General features: G+C 42.4%; 1 protein-coding gene across 1 annotated transcript; it reads left to right on the top strand.

Moving 5' to 3' along the window:
- The first annotated feature begins 218 nt into the window (after nt 1–218).
- On the top strand, nt 219–13909 carry MLN (motilin). The gene is made up of 5 exons (XM_033151022.1): nt 219–339; nt 8421–8538; nt 9547–9651; nt 11791–11896; nt 13821–13909. The coding sequence occupies exons 1-5, from the start codon at nt 257–259 to the stop codon at nt 13826–13828; spliced, it is 420 nt and encodes a 139-aa protein (XP_033006913.1). The 5' UTR covers nt 219–256; the 3' UTR covers nt 13829–13909.
- Nucleotides 13910–15118: the final 1209 nt, after the last annotated feature.

Raw genomic sequence — 15118 nt, 5'->3', positions numbered from 1 at the left:
TTGATCAAACATTGCAACAAAATTGCTGGGAAGGAGGCAAGGAAAGGGATGGGGGTGAAAGCACAGCCCAGAATTCCCAGTGGCAACAACCAAGGGAAGCAACGGTCCTTGGAAACTCAGGATTCTTACCTGGTATGTGCAACAAAACCATTTCTATGTTCCTACATTTCCAATCAATCCAGTGTCTTCGAGGGCCATGAATGTTGACAAGGGCTGTTGATGTCATTAGGAGCTGGTAGTGGTTATATAAAGGCCAATGAGATCAGACCAGAGAGAAGAACAGACAAGGGGAATCTCCAGAGCACTGTTCCACAGACAAGGAGACAGCACATTCACTAGGTAAGCATTTCTGCCCATTCATTTCTATGCAATGTAAATCTTCCGTGGAGAGACAGTGGAGTTTAGGGATTTCAAATGTCTCCTTATATGGGTATTTCATTCTATTTTGTGGCCCAGAAGCCCAGGACAATTGAACAAGAATGGGCTTCTGGGTTCTTTCCCTGTGTGAATATTTTTTAAAAAAAAACATTTTCGATCTCTGTGCAATGTAATCATACTTTAGAAAATCCTTGACAATGCACAGATCTTCTGTGGAGGTTCAATGTGTGGGTGAATTTCACTCTAGCGATGTCAAGAAAGGCTACCATTATGTCCACACCAATATTATTACAATGATTGGGACTCTGCAATTACAAAGTCCCATCACATCTGCATCTTCTCAGTGTCACAGTCCACTTTGTGTACCTGATAAAATAAATGCTTACCTATAAAAGCTGATGCCTCATTAAAACAGAGTAACTAGACAAAAAAGACAATCACGGGAATAACCAAATAACAAGAAATAAACCACACCGTGAAAGATCCCTTTAACGAGATGAGCATATATTTATATAATAATACTCAAACAAACAATATATTTAATGATTTAAGAGCAAAAATGCTCAAGAAAAAATACTCCAAAATGTTGTAAACTAATCCAAATGAAAATTGTTAACTCAACAAACTTTCCACGAAAATTAATAACTCAACAAACTTTTCAAATAACTCCAAATACCAAAAATAACTTCCAAACAACCTTAACGAGTTGCCGGCTAAAAATCTCGTTTCACTGTTATGATCTATCAGTTTCCTCAGAAGGAGAAAAAATGAATTGTGTTTGTATAACTCAAGATAGCTTAGTTGCTATTAAATCTAGAGGGAGGATAAGAAACTTCAAACATAAAGAAAACTCCCAAATAGTGAGTGGTAATTGTCCCGACTCAAAATTCTAATTTTGCTTTGTCCCGAAGGTTAAAAACCTCAACTCAAGTTCGAAAACAAGCTCCATAGCTTGTAAAACCTATCGACAAGGGGCTATGTGAGCTCCTACGATCTTATTATTACGAAGCTATTGCTAAGACTGTATTAAAACAGAGTCTCTGGCACATGCGCATTGCTTTTCTATACACTTAGCTCTTCTGCACTTTCATTGCCTGTAGTTATAGCCCACTCCATTGCCCAATTGATCTTCTGAGCAGTTTATAAGAATAAAAACCATTTTAAAGCAACTATCACATTGCAATGAGGACAGTGGTTAATTTTGGACAGAAAGCCAAATATGACTTTTTGTTTTATCATTTTTGCATTCCTACATTCGCCCCCTTCTCCCCCATCCCTTAGAGCAGGTATGGGGAATCTGTGACCCTCCAAATGTTGTTGCTGGATCCCAGCTCCCATTATCCCTGACCATTGGCCAAGCTGGTTGGGACTGATGGGAGTTGTAGTCCAGCAATACCCAGGGGAGTCACAGGACCCCCATTACCATTCACTGTTCTCAGAGTTTCTATGTCCCATTCTAAGTAGCAGGCACTGCAGCAGAGAAGGGAAATAACGAGCTCCACATTATCATGTAATGCATCTTCTTTAATTAAAATCACCAGGGAGATCTGCAAGGCAATGTGAATTGGCAGCAGCCACACATTTGTGATGCTATGTCGTTTAGCCCCAACAGTAAAGCTATGTTCAAACATTTGCCTGAGCACGCAAAATGTTAAACCAGGGAAATGTTAAACTGCTGATGAGGGCAGGGGCATGCGCGAACTTAAGTACCATCCCCAATGTCCTCAGGCATGAGCAGGTTGTCCTTCAGATCTTTGCATGATTAGCGTGAAGGTCTGAAGACACCATTTAATTGCATTCAACACAACATGCTTAGAAACCTCCATGAGAGTGGGAATCCTGACTTACAATGGTTTCTGATCACGGGGAGAGTTTCTGCTGACTGGAACATGGCTAAAAAATTACCATCAGTGTGCATGGCACTTCACAGAGCACAGTAGCACACGTCCCAGCTGCCCCAAGGAGCATACAATCTGAAATCCAACACAGGGGGAACGATAGAGGAAGGTAAGACAATCATAAACAGAGAAGCAATGTGCAGCTCTTTCAAGTTACATCTGTTTGGTTACAGAATTTGGAAGAAGAAGAAAACAGACTATCAAAAATTGCTGAACAATTTTCAAACCCCCCCCCCCACACACCTGCCATTTGCAATAAGAAGAAATCCCTCCTTGACACTGATGGGAGTTTTCCTCCCATTGCAAAAGGCAGGCATGGAAAACAGTCTGATTTCTACCCCAGGCCATGGTGTGGACAAAGACACTCCCGTGCCTCCCTGACATGGTCTGAATTCAGCTCCCCCTCCCCAAGTTGCCTATTTGTTAAAGAAAAATGAACCTGCAAATGTTATGTCTAGTTTGGCTCCCCAATTCTAATGTTTCTGGGTAGAGGAGAGATAAAAGCAAATGTTTAAACAAAAGAGACAGTGCTTCCTACAATTCCTTCTCTGCCTCCACATTAATTTCCCCCTTGTTTTGTACCGATGTGCAGGATGACACATGAAAAAAAAATGGTCAGAGAAAGAGAATCAGGCCCCGAAGATGTCCAATTTTGAATCACACCTTTTCAAAATGTTACCGGTGCAGCTAATTTATAAACAGCAAACACACTATTCGCCTTGGGAGGCACCGAGCTGCAGTGTTAATGTTTGAAAGACGTGCCCTGTTTGCAAAACAAGGAAGGGGCAATCCGTAGTCTCGGCAATCAACAGAAAAAGTAGGGGCTCTTTCCCCGGTAGCAGAGAAATAGCAAGACTAGTCAAGAGCAAGGGGGAAGCAAACTGGCTTTGAGGCTCTGCAGTGTTATGCTGAAATTACAAATAAAGTAGCACAAAAGCACAATCATGCAAAGGTAACATTGTGCAAAGAGAGAGAGGCAGATTGTGTTATATAGATCTGGGCAGCACCCTTTCAAATCATAGCAAACCACACTTCCCTCAACCTTATGGTGCAATTGGCTTGAAGCAGAATCCATGAATTTACTCTGGGGTTCTGGTCCCTAGCAACAATTTGTAGGCATGACAGCTGGTCAGGAAATAGAATATATGCTGCTGCTTCTTTTTTTACCTGATGAAAAATGTCGACCTTTTGTCTCTCTTCCTATTCAAGGAAGACATTTTATTTTAATCTTTTAGAAACTGGACGTTTTCCGGTTTCTGATGTGCTGTGCGCACTGTGTCCATGGAAATGATGCACAGCCAAATGTGCAGCAGAATGCAAACAAAGCTCATCAACATTGGGTTCAAAAATAGCCAAAATAATAGTTCTGAACTGTCAGGTTCTCGGGGGGGGGGGGGGGACTAAACACAGCAATTATTTAAAGAAATGGGTTTATTTAAGGGCACCATTTGAAATGAATGAAGGTGGCTCCAAATGTTCCAACTAAGGATGGAAGTGCTAATGTAAAAAGAAGATAATGGCGACGGTTAAGTGGTTTGCAAATAAAGAGCACGTGCAAAATAGTGATTTATTGCAATCTGTTGGTTCCCAGTAGCAATCGGAGCGGGTTGAGGGGGGGGCACTAATTGGCACAAACAGTGCATTACGAACTAAATATGCAAATGGCTGCTTTTTCTCCCACTGAATATACAGATACAGGTGCAGGAGTTCCAGGATCGTGGCAACAGCTCCACGAGAGAAGTAGGGACAATTACTATAACTTCCTCCCTGACATGCTCCCACTAGCCCAGTTTTTGTGTGACTTGATGAAGACTGGTTAGATTCTACTATTAGAGCAACAAAAGCTCAGTCTTCCTTTGCACGTGGCTGCTCAGTGCCAAATTAGATGCTGCGTGTGTACTAGGAGTGTAACAAACTCCTAGTGGCCTTTTCGTATCCACCCACCTGCAGAGAATGCAGCTTTGTGATGTGATGGTGTGGTATTGGGGCCAGTGGGTGCTTACCCCTTTCCTCAACAGCCACCTCTCCACTCTGCATTGACCTCCAAGCTGCTTTATCATCTGCAGGATTTCAAAGGGGTATTTGCTCCCTGCAAACATGCATTGGGAGCCTTATGGTAGGATCACCCAAAAAATAATAATCTGCTTTATATAGCCAGACCATTGATCCATCTAGTTCAGTATTGTCCACATTGGAAACAGTTCTTCAGTGTTTCAGAGAGTTGTGAGCAGGGCTGGGCAGCCCATAATGTAGCCTGAGGCAGCTGCCCCAGTGGCAGAACCTGCTCCACAGATGCCCCCACCTGCCCCTGTTGCCACTGGAGAAGTGAGGAGAAGCGGCGGCAGCTTCTGGTGAGACCTCGTGAGATCTCGTGGAACTCTCACGAGATCTCGTGGAACTCTCATGAGAATTTGCCGGAAGCCATCCCCATGCAACCCTGGTAAGCAAGTCTTTGGTGGGGGAAGTGGCTGAGGGGGAAGTGCCTCAGGTGGTGAAATGGGACAGGCCTCCCCTGGTTGTGAGAGATTTAATGTTGGACCTTTTGCATGCAAAGTTACAGGACCACAGATAGCTCCATGAGGGCAGCTTGCTATAACAGAAACTGACAGCAGGCTGAGACTTTTTAAGCCTCTGAGTCCAGACTGCTTCTTCTAGGCTCTGCCCCTATGTGGAGAACTTCAAGTTCTCAAAGGCTGAACCCTCTGGCTTGAAGAAAGGTGCTTCTCTTCCATTCTATGCCCTCCTGTCCGATGTGTGCCCTGCACTGCTGGACCAGTGAGGTAGTGTGTGTGGCATTTGTTCCTCAGGCTCATGGGAAGGTGCCCATGAGGATTCTGGCTCTGGTCCTACAGGCCCTGGTGTAATGAAAGGTTCTTCTGGGACTTCTAGTGGTCTCCTGATGTTGAACAGTCTGTTTAGAGCCCTGCTCTTTCATCTAGCTCTTTAGCTGGTGCCTCTGCAGCCTCCAGTTCTGTGTCTGGATTGTTGCTGGATTCGGGGATCATAACACCTGTAACCATGCAGTTGTTGTGACACAATTTCCTTTATTGTTCTGCATTTGGACATGTGATCTGGACCAGTATATATATAAATATCAGGGATGGGAAATCTGTGGTCCTCTAGATATCGTTGGACACCAACTCCCATTATCCCCAACTAATGGCCATGCTGACTGGGGCAGATGAGAGTTAGAGGTCTGCAACATCTGAAGGGCCACAGCCTCCCTGTCTCTGATCTAGATGGAACATGATCCAGGAATAGAACTGAACCCTCCGTCATCCATGTTAAAGGTGTAATTACATCAGATACTTCTCAGGTTCTCTGTTTGTGCTCTTGTGTGCAGTCAAAAATGTGCATTGTGCACAATGTGGTGCAACATTTCTTGCACTAGCTTTTCAACTTTTCGGTGAGTACTGCAGCACATCCTGGGTAACCCTGTAGGACCTGAGCAGATAGGTGTGAAATCCAGATTCCTGGGTGCAATGAAAGTTTTGGATTTTTGATGTACTGAATTAAAGCACTCCCCCAAAACTCCACAGAGGAATGTCATATAAATGGCACCATGCTCAGTTCTTTTTCATCTTCCATGCCCTAATACATCTGGGTAATAAATGCACCAGAAGAATTAGTTTTTAGGTGCTGTACAATATTGGTTTCAGATCCTGCAGAATTTTATTGGTATATAAAGGCTTGGTTTAGAACTAAATCTGACCCAAGAGCAATACTTGAATAATGCCAAAAGCACTTTAAAAAAATTAATTAAGTCTCAGGATAAAAATGAGCAAAGCTTCTAAGTACTTGGACCATGCTTCATTAAATTTGTTCAACAAAGAGCATTTAATAATTAAAAGGCTCTTGAATGTTTACATAAATCCTCCTTGTGATGTGGTATTGCTGTCCAGTCAAGTCGAAAACTGGTTTACAGCAGCCCCTTAAAGTGAGGCTCCCATAGAGTGGGAGTGACAAACCATGTTCTTAGCTCTGTACAACCTATCAAGGTTTATTAAGGAGCTCAGCACACCAATGGGAATTGACCAGATGAGCTTATTAGGTCTCTTATAAGATTAGGGACTGTGACACAGCTGTCTGATTCTTTTCTTCCCCTCTGTGAAGCTTATGGAGGAAAAGAAAAAGGGGGGAATTACAATAATACTAATAGGAAAAGCAATATGTTTCTCTGCCAAAACCAGTAGAGCTTTCTCATCAGGGGACAAATGGTAAGGAGGAAAGATGCAAAACCCTCATGCACATTCCCGTACTTGAATGACTAGATTTCTGAAACACAGCTATAAATCTACAATATAGCTAGCAACATTTAGCAGCAATTTAAAACTCCTGGAGATTCGGTTATAAATGCAGTAGGTTATTTCCTTATGACGAGCAAGTGGTGTTGGTCAACTGTTATAAAAGCTATCTGTCAATACCCCTGGGTCTTGATGTAATCTGGTAGCTAGAGAAGAAAACACAACCAAGGTCTCCCCAAGTCCTTGTTTCAGCTCAGGACAACGCATCAGTTCACATGAAACACAATTTCATAATTCCATTTATGAAGAAGAAGAAGAAGAAGAAGAAGAAGAAGAAGAAGAAGAAGAAGAAGAAGAAGAAGAAGAAGAAGAAGAAGAAGAAGGTCAGCAGCTTTCTCAAATGGGTCTTGAGATGCTGCCCACAGGTGTTGGGAATAATGGTGCCAAGAAGCAAGAAGAGGTGACACAGGAGCACACAAGCCCCACACTCACAGAAGTGGAAATGGCTGTGTGTGAATCCACTTGGCATGTAAGCAAAGAAGTCTGTGAAGGTTGTCTGGGTTGTGTTCCAGCACTCTGCATCTTGAGTCATCCAGTTGCCATTTCCTGAGGAGCATGAATTTGAATGCTACACAAACAGTGCACTCGTGTGTGTGTGTGTGTGTGTGTGTGTGTGTGTGCTCAGAAGTAAGTCCCCATTGAGTTTAATGGGGTTTGTTATTGAGTGAGTATAGGACTGCAGCTTTAGGCTCTCAAACCATTAGAAGAAGTCCAGAGTCTATTCCCCTACCTATATAGTTGCTCTGATGACTTACTTTCTGGAATATGAATGGCCACTGAGAAAAGAGGTGGGTTTTTTATTAGGCAAAAGATGTAGTTCCAGATACACTTTACTGCATCACATTCCTGCTTCATTATCTCAATTCTAGCAAGCAAAGTCCTAAGCAATATAATAGCAGTTTCAGATGGTGTGCAGTTTCGCCTGTAAATTGCAGATTTATGAACGCTTTTCAGCTGACTTGCTGAATAACTAATAAGTGCTTATTAATCATCAGCCATCAGATCATATTTTTCACTCCCTATATAGTGCTTTTCATGTTCTAAACAGGGAATCAGCTTTCTATTTCAGATTTTAGAGCAAGGGCAGGGGACCTGTAGCCGCCCCCCCCCCCCGACCTTTTTGAATTCCAGCTCCCACCATCCCTGCCCATTGGCCTCACTGGCTAGGGTTGAAGGAATTTAGAGTTCCACATGAGAAGAGCCACAGGTTCCCCATTCCTGCTTAAGAGTCCGGGTTACCAAACACTTCTTTGTTGTATTATGCTGTGTTACATGGCTAGTCTGACTAACATATTTAACAAAGGAGGGGTGGTAATATTTTTAAGTGCTTTCCATTTTGTTCTTACCAGGTATTATATTTCAGCTTGCTGTGACCTGTCGCTAGATTATGTGTGACGAAGAGTGAGATAGAAATCCCATAAATAAAAATAAAATAATCTGGTGTTTGGGGTCCAATGTTACCAAACTATAACTCTTACCAAACCTGGCCATTGGTCATGTTTGGTGGGGCTGGTGGAAGTTGTAGTAGGGTGGCATTTGGATGTTCAAAGGTTTCACATTCCTGGTGTAGAGGACTGGAAAACCTATAGTGGGACACATGGATATCACTTTTGTGCAAGATTCTTTGCAGCTCTGGCTGGTTGAACTGCCACAATCATGTCCATCCAAACTCACCAGAGAGTGCCGGTCAGCCTTAACTGTGACCGTAATTTCTGGCATGTAGATTCTCATGGTGGAAAAGACCACACAAACCTGGATTGGAAAGTCACATGTGGTATCTGGCAAGTCTATGGCCAATCACATGTATTTTTATTTTATTTATTTATTTGTCATGCTCTAGGATGGTTCCAAGAAAGGTGGTGGTAACTCTTCTGCTCCTCTACATGGTAGCCATGCTGGCTAAACAGAGTGAAGGGTATCTTGCCTTCTACACTCCTGATGACTTCAGAAAAATGCAGGTTGGTGTCTGGAAAACAGTGTGCCAATGTTCAGAAAAGCCACAAATCAATGGTAACATGCATGATTTGCATACAAAAGGTCCCAGGTTCAGTCTTGGGCATCTGTTCCTGTCTAAATCATCAGACAGCTACTGCCAGTCTCTGTAGACACTACTGAGCTAGATGGACCAATGGTCTGGCTTGGTATAAGGGAGCTTTGTGTGTTCCTATGACAGAATTAGAAAGAGTACTGGGAAGTCTTATATGCTCACCATTCTGCAACTGTTTCTCCACCTCCTGCTTGGCATGATCCATGGTGATGTCCACCACCAATGGAAGTTCTGGCCCAAGCCCACAGGAGACTGATAAGCCCAGGAACAGACAGAAATATAAGGCAAGGTCAGGACCCTGGATAAGGGTGAAGCTGCTGGTTCAGGACCATGGTCAGTGGTCCTGCAGCTGAGGCAGAAAATGCAAGCTGCCTCAGCAGTGTTTCAGAGAAGCTGGCAAAGTTCTACAATCTGACCCAGGTAGTCCATGAGTGCCAGATCTTGCCAGTTAAAATGACAGTGCCTTTTGCTGCAGCTGTTGGCTTTTTCTAGATAGTGGGGTTTCAGTCTGTGGGGACTGCTTTGGAGAAAGCTCATCGGGGCTCTCCTGATCCTCAGAAGAGCCTGTGATCCAGTAATCAGAGTAATGTAGCAGTGATATCTTCTCGGGGTTCAAGGAATGAGATGTGGACCCCAGTGCCTTATGACTTAAATTCAAAGGACCATGGAGTGGATGCAGCTTCTCCTTGGAATTGATGTTGTAGGGAGTCTCTGCATCTGAAGAATTTTGGTTCAGGACAGTGACACTGCTCAAGCAGTGAGCTTTAGCCAGATTTTGTTGACAGGGATGCTGTGACCAGTTGCTATTGCCTGTCACCATTGTTATATTCATTTGAAATGGCAACATAGCCAACTTGGTTCTCATACAGTGACCTACCCCAAAGTGCCATTCTTAATATCTCTTGTCGTTTGGCCCTAGGAGAAAGAGAGGAACCGAGCACAGAAGAAATCTCTGACTTTGCAGCAGCAATCAGACACAGGAGATTTTCCTGAGCTTTCAGAAGATGAAGGACAGATCATCAAGGTAAATTGTGCTCCAAATTATGTCACCCATTACACTGATGACACCCAGCTATATTTCTCTGTTGCACCTTAATTGTGAGAGGCCGTGTCTTTTTAAAAATAGTGCCTAGGTGCAGTGGTGGGCTGGATGAGATTGAATCCTGGTAAGACAGAGACTATGTGCGTGAGTCTGTGGACTACAGCTGGGATTGGAGTGGAAGCTACAAATGGTGCAAAATGCTGCAGCAAAGTTGCTGAATGAAGCACATAGATGTGCACATATGATACCTGTGCTGAGGGGGGTCCAAACTTAGTTGAATACCATTCATGAAATTTTCCTAGCTTTCCCTGGCCCATAAAGTTATACTCTGTTTCATGTAATTCAATTCCCTTGATTTTACATTATTTGCTTTTCTGTGGTTTAAGGCTGCTACATTTTTAATGATAATGCTTGTTTCTTGTATTGTATACCACTTAGAGATTTTAAAAGTATTAAGTGGCTTACAAATACTTTTAAACAAACAAACTGACAGACAGACAAGACAGGTACAGGCAGGTACTTCTTCTAACATATGAGACAAAGCATCATACTGATTAGCAGGTAAAATACTGATGAAGAAGAAAGCTTATTTCAATTCTCATTGGGCAGAATCTCTGCTTTCATTGGTAAAAATTCACTGTTGTCCTCACTTCTCTGTAACTTTTTATTATTAATTTGTATCATCCATCCAATGTCTTGCAAGATTCCAAGGGAATCTGTGGGACAATGTATCAATTTCATATAAATGCTGTTATTACAACAAACTATCACTTAGTCCCTAGAATGGCACTAGAGCTGAATGAAAGAAAAAATATCAAAAATCACTATATACAGCTGAAATCCTAACAGGGTGTGATACAGTCAAGTCAACTAATCACACATACGAATTGGCCTTTTTAAGCTACAAAGGCTTCAGGAGCTGTCCTGCCTAGCTACTATTGTGAATTACAGCTTGGCTTAGGAAATTGTCTCGCCCAACCACCAGCTTACTGATTAACTGCAACACTTGCTTCAGATCTACAGTTTATGCATCTCTCATCTACTTCATTGTTTAGTCTCCTTCATAATCTTTAATATATTTTATGTTCATATTGTGACGGGAAGTTTCCACTAACTCTTCCAGAAGCAACACAAACAATGTTCATGGCAAACCTCAAAATGTAGACAGGTGTCTTGAGCTCCAGCGCCAAATTTACCTCCACATCCCTCTTACTGCAAGCAAAGGTGTTCTGAAAATGGAAATGGCTGTGGCTCAGGAGTAGAGCAGAAAGTCCCAGATTTAATCCTTGGTGTTTTCAGGTAGGGCTGGGAGAAACCCCTGCCTAAAGCCATGAAGAGATGCTTTCAGCCAGTGTGGACAATACCAAACTGATGGGCCACTAGTCTGACTCAGGATAATGTGGCTTCCCATGTCCCTAACGTATAGGTGCTGAACAATACTCTGTTCAGTATTGGAAAGCCTCAGTAGATGAAGTCTTATTTGTAGCTAAGTAATTTTATAAATTAAGCTTGTCCAACCATTCAAGTTGACCTGTGATCAAGTTCCCATCCATCTCAAATTTACCACACCAAAATCTTCATTATTCTAATCCATCTAGCTGGATTGCCTATTGGAAGTGCTTTAAAATCATGAAACTGGGTAGCATGACTAAATACGGATTTCATATTATTTAATTTTGCTCCCTGCAGTTCTGTTTTTCAGGAATTTGTCTGCATCCATACGGACGAGATATTTCCTTATGTGAGGTTCTTGGCATATTTTAATTTAAGGCCTATGGCTCAACCACAATCCAGATGAGAGTTCCACTGATTTCAGTCACCACATGGTGCTGTTCATGGTGTACTGGACTGCAGCCTCGAGCTTTTAAAAACTTGACAAATTGTCAAGACTTACAAGATGAGAAACAACTGGCATTGGCTTTTGCAACCTCCCTTTCAATGAGCGGCTTAACCCTGCTCCACAGGTCACAAAGTCAAATGCTAAAATACTGGATCAGGAAATACCTTTAAACAATAACAAATGATCCAACACTAATGATTCCTTCAGCGTGTGTGAGGCGAGGCAGAATGCGGTGAAAACATTGCTTTTTCCTTGCATGTTAACCCTGCTTTTCTTCACAGCTGATTGCTCCAGTAGAAATAGGAATACATCTGTCCAAACAGCTGGAAAAATATCAAGATGTCCTGAAGGAACTCCTAACAGAGATGTTACCCGATACTCAGAATGGTACGATATTATCTGTCTCTCCCTTTCCTTGGAAGTCCTCAGCGCAGACATTCCAGGAATAGCTTTTGTGTCATGTTGATTCGTTTTTAGAAAACTCCTGACCAAAGATCATAAATCCTTCTTCTATCAGCAGTGATTGCAGTCAAGAAAAAGTACACCCCAGCCACATTTTTCATTGGCACAATGCTTCCCCACTTAGGGCTCATCCACGTGGCCTCTTGTCCTACTGCTTTCCTCCAAGGAAAACCACCATTTGACACTCAATCAGCGCAAGCAGCAATTTGGGTTTTCACTTGATTGACATTTGCTCCCATTTAGCACTAAAGATCGTGTTTTCCTTGGGAGTGAGGCAAGGGGGAACCACTCAGACCCATGCCTGGGTAAAAGGTAAGGTAAAGGACCCCTGGACGGTTAAGTCCAGTCAAAGGGGACTATGGGGTTGCAGCACTCATCTCGCTTTCAAGCCAAGGGAGCTGGTGTTTGTCCACAGACAGTTTTCCGGGTCATGTGGCCAGCATGACTAAACCACTACTAGCACACAGAGGACCATGACAAGTGCCAGAGTGCATGGAAACACTGTTTACCTTCCCGCCACTGTGGTACCTATTTGCACTGGCATGCTTTCAAACTGCTAGGTTGGCAGGAGCTGGGACAGAGCAATGGGAGCTCACCCTGTCACGGGGATTTGAACCGCCAATCTTCCAATGAGCAAGCCCAAGAGACTCAGTGGTTTAGACCACAGTGCCACCCACATCGGGTTTTCCTTGGGTAAAGGAGCGAGGCAAGGGGGAAACCACTCAGACCCATGCCTAGAAAGTATGGGTCAAGCAAAAATAAAAAAACTGCTTGGACCTGTGGCAATACATCTGCTGCTGGAAAATCATATATGTGACAAAAAAAACCTACCAATGTTCTGTGCCCATTTTTATCAACTGTTGAGTTGTTCTCTTGTATTGCACTTCTGTGGCAAACCTTGAGTTTTGTGTGATTATGGTGTGCAATGAATCAAGGGCTTCAAACTGGACTATGCATTATTTTCATGTGAGTTATTCCTGTTTCTCTCTGGAACTGATAATAGACTTGGAAATGAATTACACTGTGGGCTTGTAAAAAGATATTGCTGTTAATAACTCTTTAGGATTGCTTATCTTTCAGCCTTGAAATCAAAGGGAGTTTATGTACATGAGCTTGGGCATGATCACAGAGCCTCATCTCGCTGAAAAGTTCCAAGCTATGCAAAGCGGGAATGGGGAATTAAAATACTAGTCCCAAGATTCTACTGAATAGCTAAAGACATTTGGATAGGATGTGACAAAATATTCAAATTACCTCTGCATCCATAACTGGAGCCAGGTACTCAAAGACATGTGCCAACTTAGCTCTTTTGAAAATTTAATTAAAATCTCAGAATATCGTAATCAGAACTGCCAATAGCCTAATAGAGTAGGATTGTAGTCTGTCCTACACATGTGGGTGAGCAGGGCTTACTACTGCCATTTGAAAATGTGGATCTGTTTAACATCATAGACATGTTCAGCCATTCCCCCAGAAATGCAACATCTTAAAACATACATGCTACTCCCTACCCCCATGTCTGCACATGTTCCTCTTTAGACCGCCAGGCAATTAACACAAAGGTCTGTATAGGGTTTCAAAGTGTATTTAGTTGAACACACTAAGAAACCTCCCTACCCTCGAGAATGCTGTCCATAGTTTATGACTTCCTTTGTTCTAGCAAACCTCGGAATAACACCTTGTAATTATTACAGAGAATTGTTGTGATAATCTACTTAGTTTCAAACCATTTTTATTGTTGAAACCACCTTTTGTTTCTTCGTTTGATGGATTAAGAAAATCCAAATTTGATCTTGCACAGCATCGATTCACAAGCTTACATTGTTGTTTCTGTTTCCTCTCTTTATAGTTAATTAATGTTCTCGGAATTAGAAGACAAGAGTGAAAGACTAAACTGCAAATTTGCAAGATTCCACTTAACAGAAAGGGTGTCAGGAGGGGGGTGGATACTTATGCAAGATAATAAAGCATGAAACTTAAATATATGATTAGTTTGTTCAAAGTTCATTTGAAAAGATTGACCCAAATGACATCTGAGAACATGAAAGGAAGATGTCACTACAAGTCACTCTGCATATGTAAGATACATAAACGTCCTTCCACCAACATCAAAATACTTTGCAAATCCCAAGCAATTAAGAGCTTTTCCTCTGTACCATTCTCAGGGCCTAATGTATTATGCTGATTATAATGAGACATAAAGCCCTAGTGCCAGCAACTTCAAGAAGAGAGGAAAGCTTGCCTGTGCATATTTGTGCATATTTACAGTTGTGCTAGTAAATGGAGCTTGAGTCCTGAACCCATCCTGACATACCATTCTTATTTCTCAACTCATGTATATGCTATAAAACAGCTTTGCAGGCCACCATAGTGCCACATCTTATCAGTGCTGGATTTACGTATAAGCTAAACAAGCTATAGCTTAGGGCCCCACTCTCTTGGGGCCCCCCAAAATTACCATGCAGCATATATTCAACACAAAAAACAGTGACAATTTGTTATTGACAAAGGAAAGCTGAACATATAAAGGGCCCCATTACCTTGAGTAGCTTAGGGCTTCATCAAACCTAAATCCGGCCCTGCGTCTTATGCTCCCATTTGCAAATGCTGGACTAGGAAAGTCAAGTTGATGGGTCAGAGAGATGAGGACCTAAAGTGTGGTTTGTCGTGGACAGTGGATTCCATGCTTTCCTGAACTCTTTACCAGTATTCTGAGTTAAATAATGAAAGCTAACTAAAGGTTTTGCAAAAATACCAAACAATTTGCTGTCAAGAATCCACAACTGTCCATCCCTGCCTATTTTCCCCACAAAGCACCGAGGTCCCATACAATCTCATTTTACTCTGCTTTCAGCCAAAACATTAGTGAGCTTGTTAGACTGTGGAACAGGGAAGTTAAGAGGAAAGAAAAGAGGGTGTCACAGTTATGGAGAGATCTTTCATCCTTCACCTGGCAAGAGTCCTGACTTCTAAACTTTCCTTCAGCTAATAAGGAACATTGTCCTGCTTCCCAACTGATCCCATGAACCTTCACACCAGAAATAATTGTGTATGCTCATATTACATTAGAGAGCTAGGGTATCACAGTGGCAGAATGTCCCTGGCTCAAATTTCACTGCAGCGATAAGCTCACTGCAACTTTAGGGG

Source organism: Lacerta agilis, chromosome 6, assembly GCF_009819535.1.
Source record: "Lacerta agilis isolate rLacAgi1 chromosome 6, rLacAgi1.pri, whole genome shotgun sequence".
Taxonomy (NCBI): domain Eukaryota; kingdom Metazoa; phylum Chordata; class Lepidosauria; order Squamata; family Lacertidae; genus Lacerta; species Lacerta agilis.
The sequence above is the reverse complement of the archived record's forward strand: the minus strand, read 5'-3'. Positions and strand labels throughout refer to the sequence as shown.

Excerpts from the sequence above, each read along its gene's own strand:
- MLN (XM_033151022.1), top strand. The coding sequence starts at position 257 with ATGAGATCAGACCAGAGAGAAGAACAGACAAGGGGAATCTCCAGAGCA. Across the intron at positions 340-8,420 it reads GGAGACAGCACATTCACTAG|GATGGTTCCAAGAAAGGTGG; the intron begins GTAAGCATTTCT and ends GTCATGCTCTAG. Across the intron at positions 8,539-9,546 it reads ATGACTTCAGAAAAATGCAG|GAGAAAGAGAGGAACCGAGC; the intron begins GTTGGTGTCTGG and ends GTTTGGCCCTAG.